At 44.0% G+C, this 25,354-nt stretch overlaps 1 protein-coding gene across 8 annotated transcripts in view; it reads left to right on the top strand.

The window, feature by feature from the left end:
• The window catches only part of LOC136004242 (C-Maf-inducing protein-like), a 236,563-nt gene that overhangs the window by 205,679 nt on the left and 5,530 nt on the right, over positions 1–25,354 (top strand). For all 8 annotated transcript variants that reach the window (XM_065660551.1, XM_065660550.1, XM_065660552.1 and 5 more), the window contains 9 exons: positions 8,832–8,897; positions 10,009–10,035; positions 11,483–11,531; positions 13,306–13,413; positions 16,306–16,422; positions 20,472–20,612; positions 21,575–21,622; positions 22,922–23,068; positions 24,583–24,688. In XM_065660551.1, coding sequence (XP_065516623.1) covers positions 8,832–8,897; positions 10,009–10,035; positions 11,483–11,531; positions 13,306–13,413; positions 16,306–16,422; positions 20,472–20,612; positions 21,575–21,622; positions 22,922–23,068; positions 24,583–24,688 — 809 coding nt within the window. The remainder of the gene's footprint in view (positions 1–8,831; positions 8,898–10,008; positions 10,036–11,482; positions 11,532–13,305; positions 13,414–16,305; positions 16,423–20,471; positions 20,613–21,574; positions 21,623–22,921; positions 23,069–24,582; positions 24,689–25,354) is intronic.

Raw genomic sequence — 25,354 nt, forward strand, 5'->3', positions numbered from 1 at the left:
ATAGTACGAGCAAATATGTAGGCCAGTGGGCCCCTCCAGTGCTTTGGAACTCCATTACTGAACAAGTGCAAAATCCGGAAACGCTAGTAAAACACTTAAATGAGGTGTGTTGTCATCCTGGTCATACCAGAGAGGGACAAATCACGGCAGTGTGCTAGGGTTTGGCCTACGCATACAGAGCCCTGCTCAACACTATCCAGCAACTTTAAAGGGAAAAAGACAGTACAAAAAAGGAAAAAGGGAAAAAGGGTAATATAACCCCATTTTCAAGAAGGGGAAATTGGATGACCCAGGGAACTACATAGCACTCAGTCTCACCTCTGTGCCTGGCAAAGTCTTGGAGCAGATTCTCCTGGAAGGCATGCTAAGTCACATGAAAAACAACAAGGTGCTTGGTGACAGCCAGCATGGCTTCACTAAGGGGAAATCCTGCCTGACCAATTTGGTGGCCTTCTATGATGGGGCAACAGAACTGATGGGCAGGGGTAGAGCAGTTGATGTCATCTACCTGGACTTGTGCAAAGCATTTGACACTGTCCCACACAACATCCTTCTCTCTAAATTGGAGAGATATCAATTTGATGGATGGACCACTCGGTGGATAAAGAATTGGCTGGATGGCTTCATGCAAAGAGTTGTGGTAAATGGCTCAGTGTCCAGCTGCAGACCAGTACCGAGTGGTGTCCCTCAGGGATCAGTGTTAGGACTGGTCTTGTTCAACATCTTCATCAGTGACATGGACAGTGAGATTAGGTGCACTCTCAGCAAGTTTGCCGATGACACCAAGCTGTGTGGTTTGGTTGATACACTGGAGGGAAGGAATGCCATCCAGAGGAACCTTAATACAATTGTGAGATGGGCTGATGCCAACCTTTTGATGTTTGCCAATCTTTTGAAGGGGCGAGTTATCGGTTGGCGGGTGGTGAGGTATTGTATTCTTTCCCCTTGTTATTTCCTTTAGCATTATTATTATTGGTGGTAGCAGGAGTGATTTGTGTTATACCTTAGTTACTAAACTGTTCTTATCTCAACCCGTGGGAGTTGCATTCTTTTCGATTCTCCTCTCCGTCCCTCTGGGAGTAGGGGAAGGGCAAGAAGGTAGGGAGTGAGAGAGCGACTGTGTGATTTATGGATGACTTTTGTTTAAACCACTTTTACTTGGAGGGGCTTCCAGTACACTTGGAACCAACTGCCCAGGGGTGGAAACACAGCCCTACCATCTGCCATGGACTGATCCAGACTGCACTGGAAAAGGGGCAAGCTCCAGAACACTTGCAATACATTGAAGACATTATCGTGCGGGGTGATAGTGAGGAAGAAGTTTTTGAGAAAGGGAGGAAAATAATCCTAATCTTTAAAACAGACTAAAGTCAAGGGACCTGCACAGGAGATTCAATTTCTGGGAATAAAATGGCAAGATGGACGCAGACAGATCCCCACAGATGTGATCAACAACATAACAGCAATGTCTCCATTGCAGTGGGGTTCTGGAGAATGCACATCCCAAATTACAGTTCGATTGTAAGCCCTCTCTATCATGTGACCCGGAAGAAGAATGATTTTAAATGGGGCCTAAGCAACAACAAGCCTTTGAACAAATTAAATGAGAGATAGATCATGCAGTAGCCCTTGGACCAGTCCTGTCTGGGCCATATGTAAATTGTGTACTCTACACCATAGCCGGGGAGAATGGTCCTACCTGGAGCCTCTGGCAGAAAGCTCCAGGGGAGACTCGAGGCTGCCCCCTCGGCTTTTGGAGTCGGGGATACAGAGGATCTGTGGCCAGCTATAACCCACCAGAAGAGGAAGTGATGCATGCTGAAGAGGCCCCACCATATAATAAACTGTCAGAAACTGAAAAGCAATATGCCTTGTTTACTGATGGGTCCTGCTGTATTGTGGGAAAGCATCGGAGATGGAAGACAGCTGTATGGAGTCCCCGATGACAAGTTGCTGAAGGAGAGGATGAATTGAGTCAATTTACCAAGGTGAAAGCCATCCAGCGGGCCTTGGGCATTGGTGAACGAGAAAAGTGGCCAGTGTTTTATACTGACTCATGGATGATGGCAAATGCCCTGTGGGGGTGGTTGCTCAGTGGAAGCAGAGCAACTGGCAATACAGAGGTAAACTCATCTGGGCTGCTGCACTGTGGCAAGATATTGCTGCCAGGGTGCAGAACCTGGTGGTGAAGGTCCGCCATGTAGATGCACATGTACCCAAGAGTCGGGCCATTGAGGAACACCAGGACAACCAACAAGTGGATAAAGCTGCTAAGATTCAAGCGGCTCAGATGGACTTAGATTGGTAACATACGGGTGAATCATTTTTGGCCGGGTGGGCCCATGACATTTCAGGCCATCAGGGCAGAGATGCAACATATAGATGTGCTTGTGATCGAGGGGTGGACTTAAGAATGGACACTATTGCCCAGGTTATTCATGACTGTGAAGCATGTGCTGTAGTTAAACCAGCCAAACAATTAAAGCCTCTTCGGTATGGAGGATGTTGGATGAAGTATAAATATGGGGAGGCCTGGAAGATTGACTATATCACACTCCCACCAACCCGCCAAGGCATGCACCAGTTGTTTACCATGGTAAAGCAACCACCGGATGGCTGGAAACATATGCTGTGCCCCACACCAATGCCTGGAACACTATCCTGGGCCCTGAGAAACAGATTTTGTGGTGACAAGGCACCTCAGAAAAAATTGAGTCAGTCAATGGGACTCATTTCTGGAATAGCCTTATAGACATTTGGGCCAAAGGGCATGGCATTGAGTGGGTATATCACATCCCCCACCATGTACCAGCCTCTGGGAAAATTGAATGGTACAATGGGCTGTTAAAAACCACACTGAGAGAAATGAGTGGTGGTACTTTCAAACATTGGGATATTCATTTACCAAAAGCCACCTTGCCAGTCAATACCAGAGGATCTGCTAACGGGGCTCGTCCAGCCCTGTCAGAACTTTTACGTACTGTAGAAGGGGATAAAGTTCCTGTGGTGCACATAAAGAATTTGCTGTTGTAGACAGTCTGGGTTATTCCTGCTTCAGGTAAAGGCAAACCCACTCGTGGGATTGCTTTTGTTCAGGGACCCGGATATACTTGGTGGGTAATGCGGGAAGATGGGGAAGTCCGATGTGTACCTCAAGGGGATTTGATTTTAGGGGAAAACTGCCAATGAACTCAATTATATGCTGTTGGCTGCTATGTAGCACTTTTATAGCCCACCAACTATATGTCTTCAGGTCACCAGTGACTGGCCCTGACTTCCCTCCGACCATCACTCCAACATAGAATGATCTTTGAGGAAACCAGATTAGCTCAGCAGAGACCAGAAGAGTTAGGCGGTGTCATCAGCAGGCAACAATCAAACATTGCACACCGTCTCTCCTGCTCTGAAAGACTTTTACAAGAAATGGAGCCTGACATCATGGACTGGATGAACTCAGCAGCTTTATAGGGATTCGTGCATGCACTAAGGAATGATATCTGTGTGTGTGTGTGTGTGTGTGTGTGTGTATATGAGACAAGAGAGATGGTATATTTTTTAAAATGTGAGATCTGAGCATGACGTGAATGGTATGGAATAAAGGGTGGATACTCTTCTGGGTTCAGCAGTAGCAGTCATTTTCCCCCTTCTGAGTAGCTGGTGCAGTGCTGTGGTTTTGACTTTCAGCCTGGGAACAGCGCTGATAACACCGATGTTTTCAGTTGTCGCTAAGTAATGTTTACGCTGACTAAGGCCTTTCTCAGTCTCATGCTCTGCCAGGGAGGAGGGGAAGTTGGGAGGAAGCAGAGACAGGATACCTGACCCAAACTGGCCAAAGGGGTATTCCATACCACAGCACATCATGCCTGGTATATAAACTGGGGGCAGTTACCCAGAAGGGCTAGATCACTGCTCAGGTCGGGCTGGGTATCCGTCGGCGGCAGGTAGTTAGTGCTTGTATTCTCTTTCCTTGTTATTTCCTTTGTCAGTATTATTATTGATGGTAGCAGTAGTGTTTTTGCATTATACCAAAGTTACTGGACTGTTCTTATCTCAACACGTGGGGTTATATTCTTTTGATTCTCCTCCCCATCCCTCTGGGAGCTGGGGGAGAAAGAATGGGGGGAGTGAGGGAACAGCTGTGTGGTTCTGAGTTACCTGCTGGGCTTAAACCACGACAGGTATGCATCTGGGGGCCTTGGCCATCTTATTATTTTCTGCTAGCAAAGGAGTTACCTGAAAGATTTTTGATCTTGGCAAGCTGCTCATTCTGGAGAAACAAGCTGTTTTCATATAGTTGCTCTTTGAGTCTTTATTGTCCTCTAAAAACAGAGGGCTCTGGGCTTCCAATCTCTTGCTGTTAAGACTGACAGCTTTCTGAACACAAGCACCCACTGGAGCTTCCCCTGCCTTCTGTGCATTTCACGATATGTCAGTGGCATGCTCTGAATATCCCAAGTGGATCCTTTTATGTCATGTTTATCAGAGTTACCCTGGGTTGCTAATATGTTTTGGATTGTTTGTGCTGCATATGGGCAGATTTTCATTTTGGTGAAAGGTGATTCCAAGGGAAGTAAAATCTATTATGTTGGCAGGCAAATAGCAACAATGGCCCAAAGTCACAGTCACAGTGTTTGGGGATTATTTAATTATTATGGTTGGCCAATATTCTGGCTTTCCCCTAAAAAAGGGGTTTGGGGCAAATAAATCTGTGTGTAGCAGCAAGTGACTGCTCTGACAGCCTTCACCTGTCTGGCACCCTGATCTCCAGCCCAGCACACTGTGCTGCTCACCTAAAAGTGCAAATCCTGCAAAACTCAGAGGGAATCATTTTCCCCCTCTGCTTTTATAAGTCCAGTCCTGGGATTTAAGCTGTGTGATGAGCGTGAGCATTCAGCCCAGCAGCCTTTGAAGAGCTCCAAAGGTAGTTTGTCACAGGTGCTCCCTCCTCTTCCTGGCATGGCCTCTTTGTCTGGCTCATTGCAGTGGTTGTTAACTGCAGCCAGAGCTAATCTATCTCCCTTTCTTTCGCTGCTCCAAACGCTTCTGTCTTGTGTTAGAGCTTTGAATGTATTGAAAAACAAAACCAGAAAAGAAAAAAGCCACTGTCTGAAGTGAGAGAAGAGTGCAGATGAGATGAGCACAGACAGAAGGAAGATGATTTTGAAAAGGGAATAGGGAGGAGGAGGAGAAACACCATAAGCCTTTAATAAGTAGCTTAGTTTTATTCTTGTGCTATGTTTGTTTCATGTTTCCTAGCTCAGATTGAAGGGATTATAGGCTGTGTAGATTTCATGTTTGGGTCCCATTCATGTGACCAAACTATATATTTCATAGGACATAGTTTTCTTCTCCTTGGAAAACAGGCTATAGTTTATTTTCACTGTCCTCTCACAGACCTGCTCTGCAAATGGATGCCATATATAACTCCCACTTCAAGAAAAGCCAGAGTGTGATACTGTCCAATTCTGTCTGCAGTTTCACTTGGTCTTAGTCTATCACAAAGCAGATTTTTTCTTCCTCTTGAAATTTCCTTTGAACATCAGCCATGAAAAATTGATTGGTTCACATTATTACTAATCACAACTCCACAGATTGTTCAAGGAGGAATTTTAGTGGTGTAACACTTAACCTGAGATGTCACAGGAACTAAGCCTCCAAGTGGGTCCCAGCTTTTAAGCTTATGCTAGGAAAGATTTGTAGGTACTGTATCTCATGTGATGTGAAACACCTTTAACACCTTCGAATTTCCTAACAGCCTTTTCTCTCCTGCTCAAAAATCTGTTCTTAAAGTTGTTTGCATCTATCAATAAAAATGTGTTGGTTTTAGAGTAAAATCAGCCACTGGTTTAGTAGGAATTTCCAGAGGATATGTATATTTTTAAAAAAAGAAAAAGACTGCTCATTAGACTTGTCAGTTCTTTGAGGACCCAAACATCAGCACTGATATTGCTTCTTAAGAATACCTTACTCATGTACATAAGTTTTCTTTGTGTCCATGAACATGCCATTGTGGACTGTCCAACATAATAAGTATTATTAGTTTATAGAACTTTCAGCTTTATGTGGTTCATTCCACTGTAGGAGAGGATCTGGTTTGAGACCATCTTAAAAATCTGAACGTGCACAAATCCATGGGACCTGATGAAATCCATCCGCAGGTCCTGAAGGAGCTGGCGAATGAAGTCTAAGCCACTGGCCATCATATTTGAAAAATCATGGCAGTCAGGTGAAGTTCCCCATGACTGGAAAAAGGGAAATATAACCCCCATTTTCAAGAAGGGGAAAATGGAAGAGCCAGGGAATTACAGACCAGTCAGTCTCACCTCTGTGCCTGGTAAAATCTTGGAGCACATTCTCCTGGAAGGCATGCTAAGGCACATGAAAAACAAGAAGGTGCTTGGTGACAGCCAGCATGGCTTCACTAAGGGGAAATCCTGCCTGACCAATTTGGTGGCCTTGTATGATGGGGCTACAGAATTGATGGACAAGGGTAAAGCAGTTGATGTCATCTACCTGGACTTGTGCAAAGCATTTGACACTGTCCCACACAACATCCTTCTCTCTAAATTGGAGAGATACCAATTTGATGGATGGACCACTGGGTGGATAAAGAACTGGCTGGATGGCCTCATGCACAGAGTTGTGGTCAATGGCTCGATGTCTGGCTGGAGACCAGTAACGAGTGGTGTCTCTCAGGGATCGGTGTTGGGACCGGTCTTGTTTAACATCTTCATCACTGACATGGACAGTGGGATTGAGTGCGCCCTCAGCAAGATTGCCCATGACACCAAGCTGTGTGGTCCGGTTAATATGCTGGAGGGAAGGGATGCCATCCAGAGGGACCTTGACATGCTTGTAAGGTGGGCTGATGCCAACCTTATGAAGTTCAACCACGACAAGTGCAAGGTCCTACACCTGGGTCGGAGCAATCCCAGGCACAGCTACAGATTGGGCAAAGAAGAGATTCAGAGCGGCCCTGCAGAGAAGGACTTGGGGGTGCTGGTCGATGAGAAAATGAACTTGAGCCGGCAGTGTGCGCTCGCAGCCCAGAAAGCCAACCGTATCCTGGGCTGCATCAAAAGGAGCGTGACCAGCAGGTCGAAAGAGGTGATCCTGCCCCTCTACTCTGCTCTTGTGAGACCTCACCTGGAGTATTGTGTGCAGTTCTGGTGTCCTCAACATAAAAAGGACATGGAACTGCTGGAACAAGTCCAGAGGAGAGCCACGAAGATGATCAGGGGACTGGAGCACCTCCCGTATGAAGATAGGCTGAGGAAGTTGGGGCTGTTCAGCCTGGAGAAGAGAAGGCTGCATGGGGACCTAATAGCAGCCTTCCAGTATCTGAAGGGGGCCTATAGGGATGCTGGGGAGGGACTCTTTGTCAGGGACTGTAGTGACAGGACAAGGGGTAACAGGTTCAAACTTAAACAGGGGAAGTTTAGATTGGATATAAGGAGGAAATTCTTTCCTGTTAGGGTGGTGAGGCACTGGAATGGGTTGCCCAGGGAGGTTGTGAGTGCTCCATCCCTGGCAGTGTTCAGGGCCAGGTTGGACGAAGCCTTGGGTGGGATGGTTTAGTGTGAGGTGTCCCTGCCCATGGCAGGGGGGTTGGAACTAGATGATCTTGAGGTCCTTTCCAACCCTAACTATTCTATGATTCTAATAAATGGATGAGACTTTTGTAAATGCATCCATCTTCAATTTCTTTGGGATAGAATCTTCTCTTTCCTACTCTTACTCTTATTTCCATGTGTACTCAATAGCATTAATTGGAGTGAGAATGGCCTCGCAGGTGATGTTGGGCTTTGGCTGGTGGGTTCCATTCTGACTTGCCCAATTCTTTTATCTTCTGTGTTCTTCATCCATCCTACAATGATTGTACCCTTCATGAAGTGCATTGGTAGGGCAGCTAATTAGTGTTAACTAACCACTAAATGTTTGAGATAATTTAAAGGAGAGGGGTGGCACTGTGCAAAGTGCCATTCCTGCACAAGAAGCCATACTGCTCCACCACATGTGCTCAAGCAGCTGGTATTTCGCAGGTAGATTAAGATCATATGCTGCCAGATTAATTTGCGCTGACAAATACATGCAAAATGTTCTCTTTATCCTAGTTCACATGAGCATCCTCTTATGGATGCCTCCTCATAGAAGGACAGGCGTGTACATTGGCAGCAGAGATGAAAACAAAACGCATCAGCTGGGAACTGTGGTGCTATCACAGCAGAGGGGAGACACTTCATATTGGGTCCACTGGCCTGAGTTCTATGCTGTGCTTATTCTCATTTATCCTCTTTCACTCCTAATAATTTTCATAGTGCTTCCTTCTCTAGTCTCTCTCCTCTTAAGCTAAAGACTTTGTACTGTTTAAATTGACTCATTTCTTTGTGCCAAGGTCAAAATGGATTGGGGGGTGCCTTAGTTTTTACAAATGAGCTTATGTCTTATAGCAAAAACAAACAAAAAAATAAAAATTCCAATTACATGCAGAGCAGACCTGTGAATAGCAATAGCCTGGTAATTGCTGTACCGACTTAGATGAAAGTATTACTTAGTTATTAAATGTCAATAGGTTTCATAAACAGCAAGTGTCTTTAAGCTGACATAAAGAAGGCCTCTCTGGAGGTCATTGTAAATACCAGATTTATTGTTCCTCAGTGGAGAATGTGCTGAAAATGGAAAGGGAAATGTCACTGTGGGTTTTTTGAGTGTCTTAGTAAAACAGAAGGGTTGTTGGTGCCTAAAGTAAGAAGCTTTTAACTCCTTGAACTAACTGTTGATAAACCATATTTAAAACTTGGTAACCTGTTAACAAAATGTTAATTTTTCAGGTCAGACTATGATGACTGGAGACCAGCCCTGGCCAGCTTGCTTCAACCTATCCCATTTCCCAAGGAGTAAGTTTCCACTCACTTAGTATTTACTGGGTTATTCTTGTTACTGTTGTTTTATGGTGAAATATAACATCAATTAAAAATTGATGGTAATAGAAGCTTTGTGCCTCTAGTATTGATTTAAAATTGAAAGTTGATTTTGGCTGAGGCAGAGGGACATGTTCATCTTCCTCCCTCATTTCTCTTAAGATGATCCTGAAGAGAAAAAAAGGTTAACTGCAGACAAGCAGACAGTAAAGGAAGGAAAGCTGGTGTGGAAAAGAGCAAAGTGAGTGATTTAGTGGAGGAGGATGCTTTACTGGTGTCACAGAGACTCATATCATTTGTATTTTGTGTTAAATGAAGAAACTAACCTACAGATCAGCCAAGCTTCCTTGGAAACCTATTACTGAATAGTAGTGTTTATAAAATGCAGACCTCCATGGACAAACACTACACCCTGTAATTATACAATTTACTAATTTATCACATCCCCTAATGAGCTGATGTCTTAAATCAGAGAGGTCTAATCCTCCATGCCAGGTTACCTGGGCTACAACAAGAACTTGGAGATAGACAACAGAAACACCTAAGTCAAACATGTGTCCCGGGGAAGGTGTAAACCATACCACAATGCAAAGCACTTCATAGAATTGATTGCTTTATTAATGCATGATGTTAATTAGTTGTGACCACACCTTAATTGCACTGTAATTAAAGAATTCACCTGACTCTTCTAGGTAGCTAAAATTCTGTTTGTAATGATATAGCTCTATTGTGAGTCTTCTACTTACTTCTTTCTGATTCAAAGTTTTCATTGATGTTAGTCTAAGTCTTTAGACGGGACTCAGGAAAAACTACAGGATTTGTTCTAAGTTATATTTTGTTTTTCATTCATTTACCCCCCCCAAAAAAAAAAAAAATTAATGTAAGAAACTTTACCTCTTACCTGACCTTTTTGGAAGGATTATTCTTTTTGTCTTGTGCGCTGCAGTTGCTTAGCAAATCCTTTTATTATGTGGAAAGAACTGAGAAGTGGTTGTGTTTTGCTTTGCTTTGTTTTTTCTTATTTTTCTTTCCCTCTTTACGTCTCCCCTCCTCCCAAATCCTCATACTCTTCTGTTTTACATTTCAGGGCTCTTGCACACAAGAAATTCACGAAGTAAGTTTTTGGGGCTTGTTTGTTTTATTGAAGGAGAGTAATTACTTAAAATACTTGTACTAGTTAGTAATAGCAATGGTACATTACTCAATATTTTGTCTCTAATGTTTTTTACCTGTGAGGGGCTGTAAGCATGTTCTGTTAGTAATAAAAGGATGTAATTTTCTTTTTAATTTACTGTGACAGCAGGATCCCAAGGACTAAAGGCACTGGGTGCTGATAGGATTTACAAACATGTTTGTCTCTGAACATCTCTGAAAACTTTTCTAGGCTGTTGTGAATATACGCTGTTCTTGGTAATCGCTTTTAGACCTCACATTTCCTTCCTGTGGAAGCAGTTCAACTTGTTTCTCTCTAAAGTGCATGAATATATATTGTCTAAAGTGGAATCATAGAATAGTTAGGATCAGAAAGGACCTTAAGGTCATCTAGTTCCAACCCCCCTGCCATGGGCAGGGACACCTCGCACTAAACCATGTCACCCAAGACTCCATCCAAACTGGCCTTGAACACTGCCAGGGATGGAGCATTTACCACTTTTTTTGGCAACCTGTTCCAGTGCCTCACCACCCTCACAGTAAAGAACTGCTTCCTTATATCTAACCTGAACTTCCTCTGTTTAAGTTTGAACCTGTTACCCCTTGTCCTATCACTACAGTCCCTAATGAAGAGTCCCTCTCCAGCATCCTTGTAGGCCCCTTTCAGATACTGAAAGGCTGATATGAGGTCTCCACACAGCCTTCTCTTCTCCAGCCTGAACAGCCCCAACTGTCTTAGCCTGTCTTCATACAGGAGGTGCTCCAGCCCCCTTATCCTTGTAGCCCTCCTCTTATGTTGAGGATGCCAGAACTGTACACAGTACTCCAAGTGAGGTCTCATGAGAGCAGAGGGGCAGGATCACCTCCTTCGACCTGCTGGTCATGCTCCTTTTGATGCAGCCCAGGATACTGCTGGCTTTCTGCTCTATGAGCGCACACTGCCAGCTCATGTTAAGTTTCTCATCAACCAGCACCCCCAAGTCCTTCTCCACAGGGCTGCTCTGAATCTGTTCTCTGCCCAACATGTAGCTGTGCCTGGGATTGCCCCAACCCACGTGTAGGACCTTGCACTTGGCTTGCTTGAACTTCCTGAGGTTGGCATTGGCCACCTGTCAAGCGTGTCAAGGTCCCTCTGGATGGCATCCCTTCCCTCCAGTGTATCAACTGAACCAAACTTGCTGAGGGCACACTCAATCCTACTGTCCATGTTGCTGACAAAGATGTTGAACAGGATCGGTCCCAACACTGATCCCTGAGGGACACCACTCATTACCCATCATTGGACATTGAGTGGATATTGAGCCGGTGACTACAATTCTCTCCGTGTGGCCATCCAGCCAATGTGACACTTGCATGAATACTGCAACCAGCAACTGCTTATTCCTGTCTTTTTAATTTTTTTCCACCAGGGAGCTGAAATATGTGATTCAGAGATTTGCAGAAGACCTGAGGCAAGAAGTGAGTCTATTGACAGGTTACACAGAGTATTGATTTGAGGAGTTGCAAGTACACTTGTTCAGAAGCTCTCTCCTCAAGTAGTTTGTTTCAAAACATGGTGTGGTTTCGCTGTGCTTAAGTCTCTTAGGGAGTAATAGCCACTCAGGGCACACGGTGTTAATATGGATGGTTTCTTGTAAACATGTGTTGTGACCTCCTTGCCTGGTATCAGTTGAAGTCCTTGCTCTGCAGTAAACTGCAACCAGCAAGATTTTCCCATTCTGAATCTCTCAGAGCTTTTCATCTTCTGTACAAAACAAAAAAAAAAAAAAGGAAAGCAAAATCCATGGATCCTTACAGCTTATGAAATAACAGGCTTTATTTAGCTGCTTTTCAGTTACATTGTGTGCAAATGGCCATAATTCCCATGAATTAGCAGGAGAAAGGGGGTGGGAGGTTATTCCAGAGTTCGAGGATTCCAGGTGAGAGAAAATGAGAGACAAATAGAGAACTCACAACTAGTTTATTATTATAGGAAAATACAGAGATAGTAAAGGATACAGTAAAGGATACTTCTGATGACTGGTTATCTTACCAACCCCAAGGACCCTGTGAAGACGATCAGGAAACCAGCTCCGAGAATCATCATCGCAGTGCAAGGTGGCAGGCTCAACCTTAGCGGGCGTCCCCGCGGAGGCAACGTTGACTTGGGTGGTATGAGGTTCTGCCTCCCCCACATTGCATGAGGCTCAGGCTTTTATACTGACAAAAATGCATACTCATTGCAACGCAGGGGGCCAGCCTACATCAGAAGTGGCTAGCCATATCTAGAAAGGTCTCCAAGGGTCAAGACTTTTCTGGGGAGTTCTGAAGCGGAACTTTTTGGGTAGGAACCAAAGCTGGACCTTCCGAAGAGCAGCCAAAGCAGGACTCTGGGGAGGAACCAAAGCAGACAAACAGTAATTTTCTATCTTTGTGTGTTTCACCATGGACCATTATCTACTGTCCCTGACACAGAGGTGTTTTACTGGAAAGTGTGTGTAGCTGTAGCCTCATGATGGCTGACAGCTTCATAGCTGCACATGTAATTTGTTCAACATCGTCAGCTGGAAAAAAAACCTTAATTATGACTCCTGTATTAAACTGTGGAAACAGATACATTCATCTCCACAGTGGGCAAAATTTAGACTAATGGTAGCTCACTGGTGCCAGTTCTTCTGTGCAACTTCTGTCTTATGTATCCCTGTTAAATTTTCCTTGTGGATTTCCTTCACTCTGACTCTGGTCACATTTTATTATGGCAGGAGTAATAAGAGTTTTTAATGACTGGAAAGAGCAAGCCATTAGCCACTGCATTTGGTGTGCAGATCACATCAAAGTATAGACACACATGACGGGAGGATGGCGGGAAATTGGCAGAAGCTCAGAAATTTGAGTCATTTTGTTTTGTTTTCATTTGTGGTTTGGTTTTGTTTCCTTTTGGGGGGATGTTGTTTTTTGTTTTGGTTTTTCAAGTGAAAGGAGCTGTTCTAGATTAGAGCGATTTTGTGTTTGATTTGTGTAAAGGGAATAAAAAAGGCCATGCAATGAGCGATGATACCGCTTCCCTCCTTGTTTATACTGCAAAAATGGATTTTGTGAGTGGAGACTTGCCTGCAGCTCTGTAGATTGGAATATTAACCATGAATTTCTAACAGTCCCTGGTTTTGTAGTGACTTCTTTTGGCCAAGTGTGGGAGATACTGGTGCTTACTGGCAGGAACTGTAACCTTCTCAATGTCTTCACTTTTTGGCAGGTCCACTCATGCTTGCTGAGTGTGCGGGCTGGCAAGGATGGCTGGTTCCAGCTCTACAGCCCTGGAGGAGTGGCATGTGATGATGATGGAGAGCTGTTTGCCAGTATGGTATGTGTCTGCAAATTGTGAGTTTAGTAACTTCTTTGCAGTAAGTAGCTAATGCATAGTTGACAGTAAGAAGACTTACTTGTTTTTGTCAAAAAATCATCAAAATCATGGTTCTGCAAACCACAAGTGTTCACCAGGAAATCTAAATCTTAGAATCATAGAATCATAGAATAGTTAGGGTTGGAAAGGACCTCAAGATCATCTAGTTCCAACCCCCCTGCCATGGACAGGGACACCTCACACTAAACCATCCCACACAAGGTTTCATCCAACCTGGCCTTGAACACTGCCAGGGATGGAGCACTCACAACCTCCCTGGGCAGCTGATTCCAGTGTCTCACCACCCTAACAGGAAAGAATTTCCTCCTTATATCCAATTTAAACTTCCCCTGTTTAAGTTTGAACCCGTTACCCCTTGTCCTGTCACTACAGTCCCTGACGAAGAGTCCCTCCCCAGCATCCCTATAGGCCCCTTTCAGGTACTGGAAGGCTGCTATTAGGTCCCCACGCAGCCTAAATCTTTGCATTGCCAAATCCATTGAACTTCCTTGTAGTCACAATTTGGTTAACATGTTAGCTTTCTCTTGAACTTGGTGTGTTTTTTTTTCACTGGTAGTGTAATGCACAGAACCATGCATGTATATATGTGTGTGCATATGCATTTATGTATTTTTGTATTTATAAATACGTGTGTTTGTGTGTCTGTATGTGTGTCTCAGAATATGGAATACTGGGAGAAAGGGGAGACAGACTGTTCTGCACATCCACACCTATAGTTTTCATTTATAGGCTATCCTGGAATTTAGAAACAAGAGTAATATTGAATTAATCAAAGGATGGATAGATAGATAGATAGATAGATAGATAGATAAAAATTGTTAGCAGTTTCTCTGCCCAATTACATTAGAAACCAGCATTCCATTTCCCGTAGTTCTTTTGTAACTCTTAGAAAGACTAGACAGAAAATAACAAGTTTTAATCACTGATGCTGCCACTGTCTTCCCGTGCAGCCTGAGTCAAGTCACATAGGTCTCACTGTGAATTGATTCTCCATATAGCAAGTAAGATGGTAATTATATTCATTTCTTTCCCTGGTAAGGGGAATAACATTTTTTGAATGTTAGTAATTTTAAAACGGGTGTTGAGTGTACAGTGAAGTGACTTTCAGGGGGATCTACACTTTGTGCATCTCCCCCATGCTGAACATTTTGGGACATAACGAACATGCATGTCTGTTTATACACTTAAATCCAGATGGATCAGATACCTTTGAAACAGACAATGAACAAAGACTGTTCACAAAAGGTTTCATCCCTTTTCACTGATGCCCTGGTTCTGTGTCTTTTATGTTTGGAAAGAAAACTTCTTCAGAACTATATAATTTCTCCTGAGAGCTTTTGTGGTCCAGGATATTTATGAGCATCAGGAGATGGCATGCATGAGAGCACGATGCTAACATACATCAATATGCAGTACTCTCTGTCCTTTGTAAGGATGTTGATAAATATTTAAAGAGCTGCTAACTGCTAACCTTAAAGTTTGAAAAACACCCTGTTCAGACATGGACCTTGCATTAAGTAGTATTGTCAGTATTTTCCATCACTCAAGAAAACCTCCTAAAAAGCTTAATGATAACTGCATGAAATAAAATCCTTGGCTTGAAGCTAACTGTTTTTAAAGGCCACCTGAACTCATGGATGCTTAAGAAAAAAAGATTTTGTGGTTTTTTTCTAAAGGTCTTGATGGCAGTGAAGCCATGAGGAAGAAGAATTGCATTGTAGCACACGATCTACATAGAACTGACCCCACCATGGCATGCTTGTGATATTTTCATCAGTACTGAACATAGTCCAGGCAATACCATGAACCAGGGGAACCACAGAATGTGTTTACAAGCTTACTGTAAAGTAGTGCTGATGTTGAGTCTACATAATGGAGCTCTTACTGCCCAGGTCATTGGAAATTGCAAGTTCTCACATAGTGCTCTGCCAGGAAGCTGTCTGGGCCATAAAATAGGACTTTAGCTAGGAAACTGAAATTCTCTGCAGCTAATCTCTAAGGCTTTTAAATTGGAAAGAATATTGCCAACATCTTTTGTGAGAAGAGACTCTTACGTTTGATTTGTATAAGTGGCTTTGTATTTCTGCCATAGGTATTACTATGTGATATCATCCAATGCTTTCTGGAGCCTAGGAGTCTGTGGGACACTTTTGTCAGATAGTGGACTCAAGAGTTTTACTCAGGCAGTGTTCTCAGCATTTCTTTCCTTTCAGAGAAAACTGAAAACTGAGCAAAAGGGAAAGCAAGATAATGACCCAAGAGCATGTAAAAGCACATGAAGTCATCTCTGACTTAGGGCTCAGGACTGCTTTCTTAAGACATTCCTTCCTTTCCCAGTCAGTTCCTGTCTGTTCATTCTGAACAAGTGATTTTGTCTGTCACCACCCTTTAACTGATGCTAGTGAATCAGCCAGCAGATTGCCAGCACCACTGTTTTTTGCCTAGACATCCAGCCCACACAACCCTTGCTCACCAGCTGGCATTTCCAGAGAAACTGAACCGAAAACAAAATCTCCTGTGGTTCCCCTGGGGGTGGGTTCATAATGTTACTAGGGATGGGGGCAATTGCACAGCTTCCTGGGGAGACTATATCAGGCTTCTGGGCTGTCAGCTGAGCTCCTTCATGGAGGAAAACTACCCACTCCCTCAGATCTCACTAGGCATTGCTTCCAATAAAGCTGTTGAGAGACTGCAACCATAATCATAATGAGGGACCCCTTTTCTTTAGGTTTGTCACAAATGCTTATATTTGTTTGACTAACAATGTCCCTTCCAGAAGTATATGTGTTTTTTAGGCTTACACCTCTAATTTTAGGTCTGTTTCTCAAATAGGTTCATATTTTAATGGGATCCTGCTATAAAACAAAGAAGTTCCTGCTTTCACTGGCTGAAAATAAATTAGGGCCTTGCATGCTACTGGCCTTGAGGGGTAACCAGACAATGGTAGAGGTAAGCCCTAAACGTATGTGGTCATGTTTTATGAGCAGTATTCAGATTCGGTTTCACAATGTGTTTCCTGGAATTAGGTCTAGTGGAACTAGAGAAGCCAAGTTCAGGTTTGTGTCATATCAAACACCAGCAGTTGTGTTTCTCTTCATTAAGTGGAATGGAATATTGTTGCTCTACAGGTGTAAGTGCGAATTACATGAAAAGTGAGTGCAAGAATTTTTGGAGAGAGATTGCTCTGATGCAGTTGGAGAGGCTAAGATGAGAAATAAATGGCCATGATGATGTAGGCTGTGGAGGGGGGTCAGAACTCAGAACCGCAAGGCTTTCCCATGACTAAATACCTAATGCTTGTCTTGCCACCTGCAAAATGAGGAGTGCATAAGTAGTGCATTTACAAAATCTTATTTACTTACATTAATAAACATTTTTTTTTGCTTATGATTGGTTATTTTTCTTGCACTAATAGTTTATACATAATTTTTCTGGGTTTCTTTAAAGATGTTTCTTGATAAATGCCATCATACATGGAAATAGAGGATGGTTAAATAGGTGTGTCCTGGGTTCAGCAGTAGCAGTCATTTTTCTCCTTCTTAGTAGCTAGTGCAGCGTTGTGTTTTTGACTTTCAGCCTGGGAACAGTGCTGATAACACCGATGTTTTTAGTTGCTGCTCAGTAATGTTTACTCTGACCAAGGACTTTCTGAGCCTCATGCTCTGCCAGGGAGGAGGGGAAGCTGGGAGGAAGCAGAGACAGGACACCTGACCTAAACTAGCCAAAGAGGTATTCCATACCACAGCACATCATGCCCAGGATGTAACTGGGAGTTACCCGGAAGGGCTAGGACTGCAGGGTTGGAGGAGGTATTGGCTGGTGCTCGGCTGAGGGGAGTGGGGCGAGTTATTGGTCAGCTGGTGCTGAGGTGTTGTATTCTTTCCTCTTGTTATTTCCTTTAGCACTATTATTATTGGTGGTAGCAGTAGTGGTTTGTGTTATACCTTAGTTACTAAACTGTTCTTATCTCAACCCGTGGGAGTTGCATTCTTTTCGATTCTCCTCTCCATCCCTCCAGGAGCAGAGGGACGGCAAGAAGGGGGGGGGAGTGAGTGAACGAGGTTTGTGGTTGGGTTTAAACCACAACAGTTCTTTTTGGCACCCAACGTGGGGCACGAAGGGTTGAGATAACAACAGAGATGATTGGATTTAGTCGTCACAATACTGATTTATTGGCTCTCAAAGTTGTTTCTCTTGATCTCACAGTTTCAGAATGCTGTGCATTACTTAGAGCCGGTATTTGCTGTGATAGTGTTTATCAAGTATGGGGCCTGGGCTAAGTTTCTTGTTTCACTGTGCTTTATGGCAAAGACTGGTAATATGGGCGGGCTCCGGCAGCAAGGAGGCATGGATGTGGCCATAGACTTGTACCTGGCCATTCCGCTGCTCTTCACCGTCCTGGCCCTTGTCCTCGCCTCCGTCTTCTTGAGGCTGCGGGAAGCCGAGGGGTAGCGGTCCCGGGAGCCGGCAGCTGCCAAAGCGGCCCGGGAGAGCGGCCCCAGGGACCAGGCGGTGGCTGGAGCGGGGCCGGAGGCCGGGAAGGAGGCAGCTGTGAGCAGCTGGAGGCGGCAGCCGAGGAGCCGAGCCCCGTGGCCGAGCCCAGCCCCGCGATCACCCCGGCCGAGATCATCCCCCGGAAGCCTCCCGGTGAGCCCCAGGAGGATGCAGGAGTCCACGCAGCATTTCCCAGCAAGGCAGAGGAGGAAGATCTGCACTCAGAGAAAGAGAAGCTGGTGGTGAGAGAGCCGGCAAGCACAGCAGCTACACCAGCCCCAGGGACGAGTACAGCAGCATCATTTGAGAGTTCTGAAGGGTTTGAATGGCCTTTGGGTACCCTTGGGACCTGCCTGCTGATTGTGATGGGGATCAGCATGTTGGCACACACACAGAGTGTGTTCTACCCAAGACCATTTTGTCTGATCTCAGAAGTTAAGCAGAGTCAGGTTTGTTTCTTGTCTGGGTTTAGACAACAATATGGGAGGACCAAGAGGTCTTCCCTAAGGCTGGACAGTCATGAGTGGCAGGGTGTGTGGGACAGTATGAGCGAGTATCTAGTCCACTGGGCCCTTCCAGTGCTTTGGAAGCATTGGAGATGGAAGGCAGCTGTATGGACTCCCCAGCAACAAGCTGCAGAAACTGCTGAAGGGGACAGTGAATTATTTTGAGCCTGGTGGGCCCATGACACTTCAGGCCATCAGGGCAGAGATGCAACATAGAGATGGTCTCATGATCGAGGGGTGGACTTAGCAATGGACACTACTGCCCAGGTTATTCACAAGTGTGAACACTGCACACAGCCTCTCCTGCTCTGAGAGACTTTTACAAGAGATGGAGCCTGCCATCATGGACCAGATGGACTCAGCAGCTTTATAGGGACTGGTCCATGCACTAAGATAAGAGTGCACTAAGATAAGAGTGCACTGAGATAAGAGTGATGGTATACTGAAAATGTGGGATCTGAGCATGACGTGAATGGTATGGAATAAGGGGTAGATACAAAGAACTGTCGAAAAAACTGTGAATACAAAGAACTGTCGTGGTTTAAACCCAACCACAAACCTCATTCACTCACTCCCCTCCCTTCTTGCCCTCCCCCTGCTCCTGGAGGGATGGAGAGGAGAATCGAAAAGAATGCAACTCCCACGGGTTGAGATAAGAACAGTTTAGTAACTAAGGTATAACACAAACCACTACTGCTACCACCAATAATAATAATGCTAAAGGAAATAACAAGGGTCAGCACCAGCTGACCAATAACTCGCCCCACTCCCCTCAGCCGAGCACCAGCCAATACCTCCTCCAACCCTGCAGTCCTAGCCCTTCCGGGTAACTCCCAGTTACATCCTGGGCATGATGTGCTGTGGTATGGAATACCTCTTTGGCTAGTTTAGGTCAGGTGTCCTGTCTCTGCTTCCTCCCAGCTTCCCCTCCTCCCTGGCAGAGCATGAGGCTCAGAAAGTCCTTGGTCAGACCAAATATTTGAGCAGCAACTAAAAACATCAGCCTTATCAACATTGTTCCCAGGCCAAAAAATTAAAACATAGCACTGCACTAGCTACTAAGAAGGAGAAAAATGACTGCTACTGCTGAACCCAGGACAAGGTGGAAGGAGTTACAGTTTTTCCTTAAGTTATATCTGTGCGTGCTAATTTAATCCAGTAAATAAAAGTGTGTTGCATGAATTTGAATATAATATTGCTTGATTTTTTTCATTTAAAATAATTAGAATTATTGAGGGAATATTGGCTTTGCATTATAATTGCAATGGCATGATGTGTAGCTGAAAAGGCAAGGCATCATGGGGGGAGCAGCTTGTGTCTGAAGCCCATGCAACCCACTAAAATCATTCCCTGGTGTCTAACTTGCTCCTGGCAGCCACTTGCCCAGGGGAGAGTCAGGCATATTCCCAATGAGGTGTAGGGTGTCCTGGCCACAGCAGCAAGCTCCCATCATCACCTTCTCTGAGAGCCTCCCTGACCTTTCCTCATTCTGCGTCATAGACAGGATACACTTCACCTGTATTCTGCCTGCACAGAAACCCCAACACTTAGGGACAGAAAATCCAGCACTTAGGGAACTGCTTGGCTCTGCTGCTCATGTGTAATATCCCAAGTGTGCCAATCTGCAGTCTTGTCAGTGTACCTGGGAAATACTGGATCGATTGTACCTGTTCTGAAGCAGGCTGTGTCATGAATCCATCTTCCAGGACTGACACAAACTAATTGCACCTCTCAGTCAGAAGGAATGAGCACTAATGGAAGACAGGATAGATAGGCTTACTTTCAGACATTAGAGTTCATTCTTTGCAAATAAAAATTTGGTTTCTTGTGTTGGAAGGTCAGCAAAGGTTGCTATGATCCTCTAATCTAGTCTGCATAATGTGTGCTCTAAAAAATTATCCAAGTAATTTAAACTAGCGTGCCCAGTGTAATTAGTATGTTTGGAAGAAACTGAATCTAAGTACTGCAGTGATCATTCTTCTTTCATTCTGCTGCTAGATTTTGTGTTTGATGCTGGAATACAACATCATTGATAATAACGACACCCAGCTCCAGATCATCTCTACCCTGGAAAGCACGAACATGGGAAAGAGAATGTATGAACAGCTGTGTGACAGGCAGAGGGAGTTAAAAGAGCTGGTATGTCACCCTGCATGCAGTATTGCCATAGCACATTGTGGTCTGTCCTCTCCAGAAATTGAGATACAAAAGAAAGACAAACAGGGTGTGAAATTCCCAGTTAACAACAGGATGGGAGCAGTATTTGGAGGATTTTACTGTGAATATATGCACTGTGATATTTACTTGTGTCTAATCCCATATTAATGTTTATGAATGATATTCAATAACCTGCTTAGACTCTGTGTGAAAGAATAAAGGTGAAATCCTGCTGTCTTAAGAACTTAAAAGTCAGCTTGTCAAATTCTACCACCTTTTGACATATGAGTAGCAAATGGTTCTAGTCCTGGCCAGCTTTGACATTGACAGCAGTTCACGGAGATGGTCTTTTAGGTCTAGTTCTCAGAACTAGAGCCTATGAGAAAAAGATCTCCCACCCCTCCACCCCCGACGATGGCAGGATCTACAGGTTGAAGATAGATGCATGATAGATTAGCGCTTTTTCACCTATGCAAACATACCCACAATCTTTCTCTTCCAGACTCTTTCACATTTATATTTGTCTTCTTTAACCCCTGCTCCCAGCCTGAAAAGTATATGCTTTTTTTGAAGGTGTTTTTTAACAAATGGTTTTATCAGCTGTGCAGTCTCAACCCCTTTGCTATCTTAGTCCAGCATTTTAAGGCTGTTTTGTTTAAAGTGAAAGTAACCATGTAATGGCAGGCTGAATCAGACAAAATGCTGACCCATGGCATGAAGACCACTAACTGCAGTTAGTGGATGTCCCCTGGGTAGCAACGGGCCTGCATCTAGCACACTCAGGAAAACATCTGTCTGTAGAAAGAGCAGAGACAAGGTGGAAGGGCTGACAGGGAGCTTTGAAATTAGAGCAGGGTTCGCCCTAGTGAAGAGCTTGCTGTACTTCAGTTGGTCTGAAACGTAGAAAGGCAAATTGTTTGAACAAAATATCTTCTCTTTTACAGCAAAGAAAAGGTGGTCCCACAAGGTTAACACTGCCATCCAAGTCCACAGTAAGTTAATCACATCAATAGAAAAAAAAGCTTTATCTTGCCATATTTAAACACTTGTTTGCCATATGGCACAGGAGTTTTGATCAGTCAAGAGAGGAGCTGTGCCACTTGCTCTGTCACCATAACTGGAGGTTACACAAGTAAGGGCTCTTGGGTCTGTGCGGCAGTTTCCAACACAAGTCCAAGCATCAGGCTGTCAGGTTTATACTGGTGTGCAGATTTGGAATGGTAGATTTGAGGGAAAGAATTTTGCATTAAAAAACAGACTTCACAATGTCCAGTTCTGGATCTTAGACATGTGTCGTGGTTTAAACCCAACCACAAACCTCGTTCACTCACTCCCCCCCTTCTTGCCCTCCCCCTGCTCCTGGAGGGACAGAGAGGAGCATCGAAAAGAATGCAACTCCCACGGGTTGAGATAAGAACAGTTTAGTAAGTAAGGTATCACACAAATCACTGCTGCTACCACCAATAGTAATAATGATAAAGGAAATAACAAGAGGAAAGAATACAACACCTCAACACCAGCCCACCGATAACTCGCCCCACTCCCCCCAGCCGAGCACCGACCGATACCTCGTCCAACCCTGCAGTCCCTCTAGCCCTTCTGGGTCACTTCCCATTACCTCCTGGGCATGACGTGCTGTGGTATGGAATACCTCTTTGGTCAGTTTGGGTCAGGTGTCCTGTCTCTGCTTCCTCCCAGCCTCCCCTCCTCCCTGGCAGAGCATGAGGCTCAGAAAGTCCTTGGCCAGACCAAACATTCGAGCAGCAACTGAAAACATCGGCGTTATCAGCACTGTTCCCAGGCCAAAAGATCAAAACACAGCACTGTACTAGCTCCTAAGAAGGAGAAAACTGACTGCTGCTGCTCAAACCAGGACAACATGAAAGTCTGAAAGAGACCCATCATTGTTGCAGTTAAGCCTGGTGTAAAACCAGACTAACTTCACTGAGACCAAGTAATGATCCTGAATATTGTTTTGATTTAGAACTTGCAGTGAAATCTTCATTAAGTTAAAAGGCCTACTGAAGCCTTTGTGTCTTCTAAAGATACTCATGCAAAGAAAATTTTTGTCCTAATGTCTGGATAAATTTTTCCCCGGGTATGTGAAGCAACACTGCCACAAGAGCCCAGCTGCTTGTCAAACAAACAGAAACTTCTCTGTGTGGTTCTCTATTACTGTAAACAAGTCTTATAATTGTGCAACTCCTGCTGGTTAACGGTATGGGTGACACCACTGCAGATTGCAGGCTGAGGAGTCAATAATCTTGCTTATCAATCTCGTTTGCTTTCAGGATGCAGACCTGGCCCGCTTGCTAAGCTCAGGATCTTTTGGAAATTTGGAAAACCTCAGCCTAGCCTTTACCAATGTGACAAGTGCTTGTGCTGAGCACCTCATTAAACTGCCTTCACTCAAGCAGCTGAACCTGTGGTCAACTCAGGTAAGTGCTTTGCAGACTGAAACTCAGAGCAGGAATTAGATAACTAATTCTGAAATTTCATGTTACATCAGCACAAGAAGAGTGTGTGAAGAGGCTTGCTTAGAATGATTTTGGTTTTGTGCTATTTTTACAGGGCCTTTCTATGGTCTAGCTCATCTTGGAGGCTGATTTTTCTTTTCTACTTTTTTTTTATTTTTTAAATTTTATTTTATTTATAATTATGAAAGAGTTGCTGCTTGGGTTGAATGTTCCAATTAGGCATTGTTGATACTGTGTACTTTGCAGTACACGTGCTGCTGTTTGTCTGAGAAGTGCTTATGCTTTCACCCATTTGGGATGAAAAAAAATGAACCTGTGCAGCTCATCTGGTCATGTAAAACACAGAGTCTGTGCAGTGCAGGCAGTGAATTGCTCTGAATGCTGATCAACCAGAATTTCTTTAAAAACAACAGCAACAAAAAGAAACTCAAACAATGAATAAGTAGAAGGAAACTATAATGAGAATGGGGTTGTTTTCTAGAGCAAAAAGAAGCCAAGTTAACTGAATAAATTGTTCAGCTGTTAATTGAAAGAGCTTTTAAAATTAATTTTTTTTTTTTCTACATTTCCCTGCTGGTTTTGGTCTCTGAGGTTCTCCACTGAACAGGTTTTCCCAATTTTCTGTTAGCACCTGTTTGTAGTGCTCGCTGAAAATATGTTTATTCTCAGCACAACCACAAAAAGCAGTTTGTTTTGTTTTTTTTTTTCACTCAAATGTCATGTAAATAATCTTGTTTTGTTTTCCTAACTACTTTTGTATCCTAGAAATTTCCTCTTTTTGTGTGGGGAATATGAAGTACAATCTGATTGCTTGCTTTTGTTTTAAGACTGTCTTGTATATCTTCCAGATTTGTTCTAACAATGTAACTTTTGGATTTGAAAACTTTTATGCTTCTTGTTCAAAATGAGTTTGATTTCACTGGACAAAGAGCCTGTTTTTTTATCATCTTTTTTTCTTTATTATTAAAAAAAAAAGACAATTTAGATTCCATTTATTTTGTGATATCCTGGTTTCCATTAATCTAGAATTTAGAAACAGCAGAAACTAAGTGGGTCAATAGAATAATTACCAGCCAATAGTACATTGTTCTTGAGACCAACATAGCTAATTAATACCACTTACATTATGCTCTTGTTTTGTGATGTGGTTGGGAACTGGCTGAGACCGTCATAACCATCTTGTATAGCTTGAGTGGGACTGCTCTCATACAAAGTCCAGGCTTCAAAGGCACCCTTCTAATTAAATGGTGGCCTGCTGTTAAGTGTGCCCAAGTCACTTAATTTTTCTGTTTCCTATCTGCAAAATGGGGATAAAACTATTTGCTTTCTCTCCTGTCATTTGAGATTATAGAAAACAATCAAAGTGTGGCTTTGAGGGCTCATCTGTGAATCTCATTTCAGTGTGCCCTGTTTGCACTGAGCTACTTGCACATGATATTTGCGCATTGTTTGAAAACTCTGCTTGTGCCCCACAGTTTGGAGATGCAGGGCTGCGGCTTCTCTCTGAGCACCTCACGATGCTGCAAGTGCTCAACCTCTGTGAGACTCCTGTCACGGATGCTGGGCTGCTGGCACTTAGTTGTAAGTGACCAAAATAAGCTACAGAAGAAAATGACATGGGTTCGGAGGAATTCACATGGGTTCAGACAGAAGACTGATTTCTCAGCTGCCACAGCTCTGCTTCTGCAAGGATTTAAAACAGGCTATGGTTCTGTTTGGGTTTAAACTTCCCTCCTCCCTGCCCACTCAAGTGGCTCTTAATCTGCAAGCAGGGGAAGCAGGAGGGTGATCTGAGCCCGATGATGCTCAGTGGCCTCCTGTGGGCTTTGCTGTCCCAGACAGTACTCTGGCTTCTGCCTCTGACTTTACCAGTGGCACTCGTCTTGATCTCATGTAGTGACCTGTTGCCCTGGGACTTCCCAGCTTTTTTTCATGCACACTGTCCCTTTGCTTGGGTGGGAGTCTGACCTTGTGATGCAGGAGGGGAAGATTGCAAAACCATGTAGCAACATATTAGTGAGTGTAGCAATATATTAGTGAGTTTAGCAACTATGAGCAGCAGGTTTCATACCTTCTCTGGCATATTTTTGTTCCTTCTTTTTGGGGGGAGGTGAAACTCGCTATTCTTAATTTAAATGGGGTGAGGCAGAGTGGAGCCATCTAAGCAGCATTCAGGATTCCCCCATGCACTGAGAGTTGTTCAACATGCCAGAATGAAACCTTTTCCTGCATCCAAAAGTGTATTAT

The sequence above is a fragment of the Lathamus discolor genome, chromosome W (genome assembly GCF_037157495.1).
Source record: "Lathamus discolor isolate bLatDis1 chromosome W, bLatDis1.hap1, whole genome shotgun sequence".
Classification (NCBI taxonomy): Eukaryota; Metazoa; Chordata; class Aves; order Psittaciformes; family Psittacidae; genus Lathamus; species Lathamus discolor.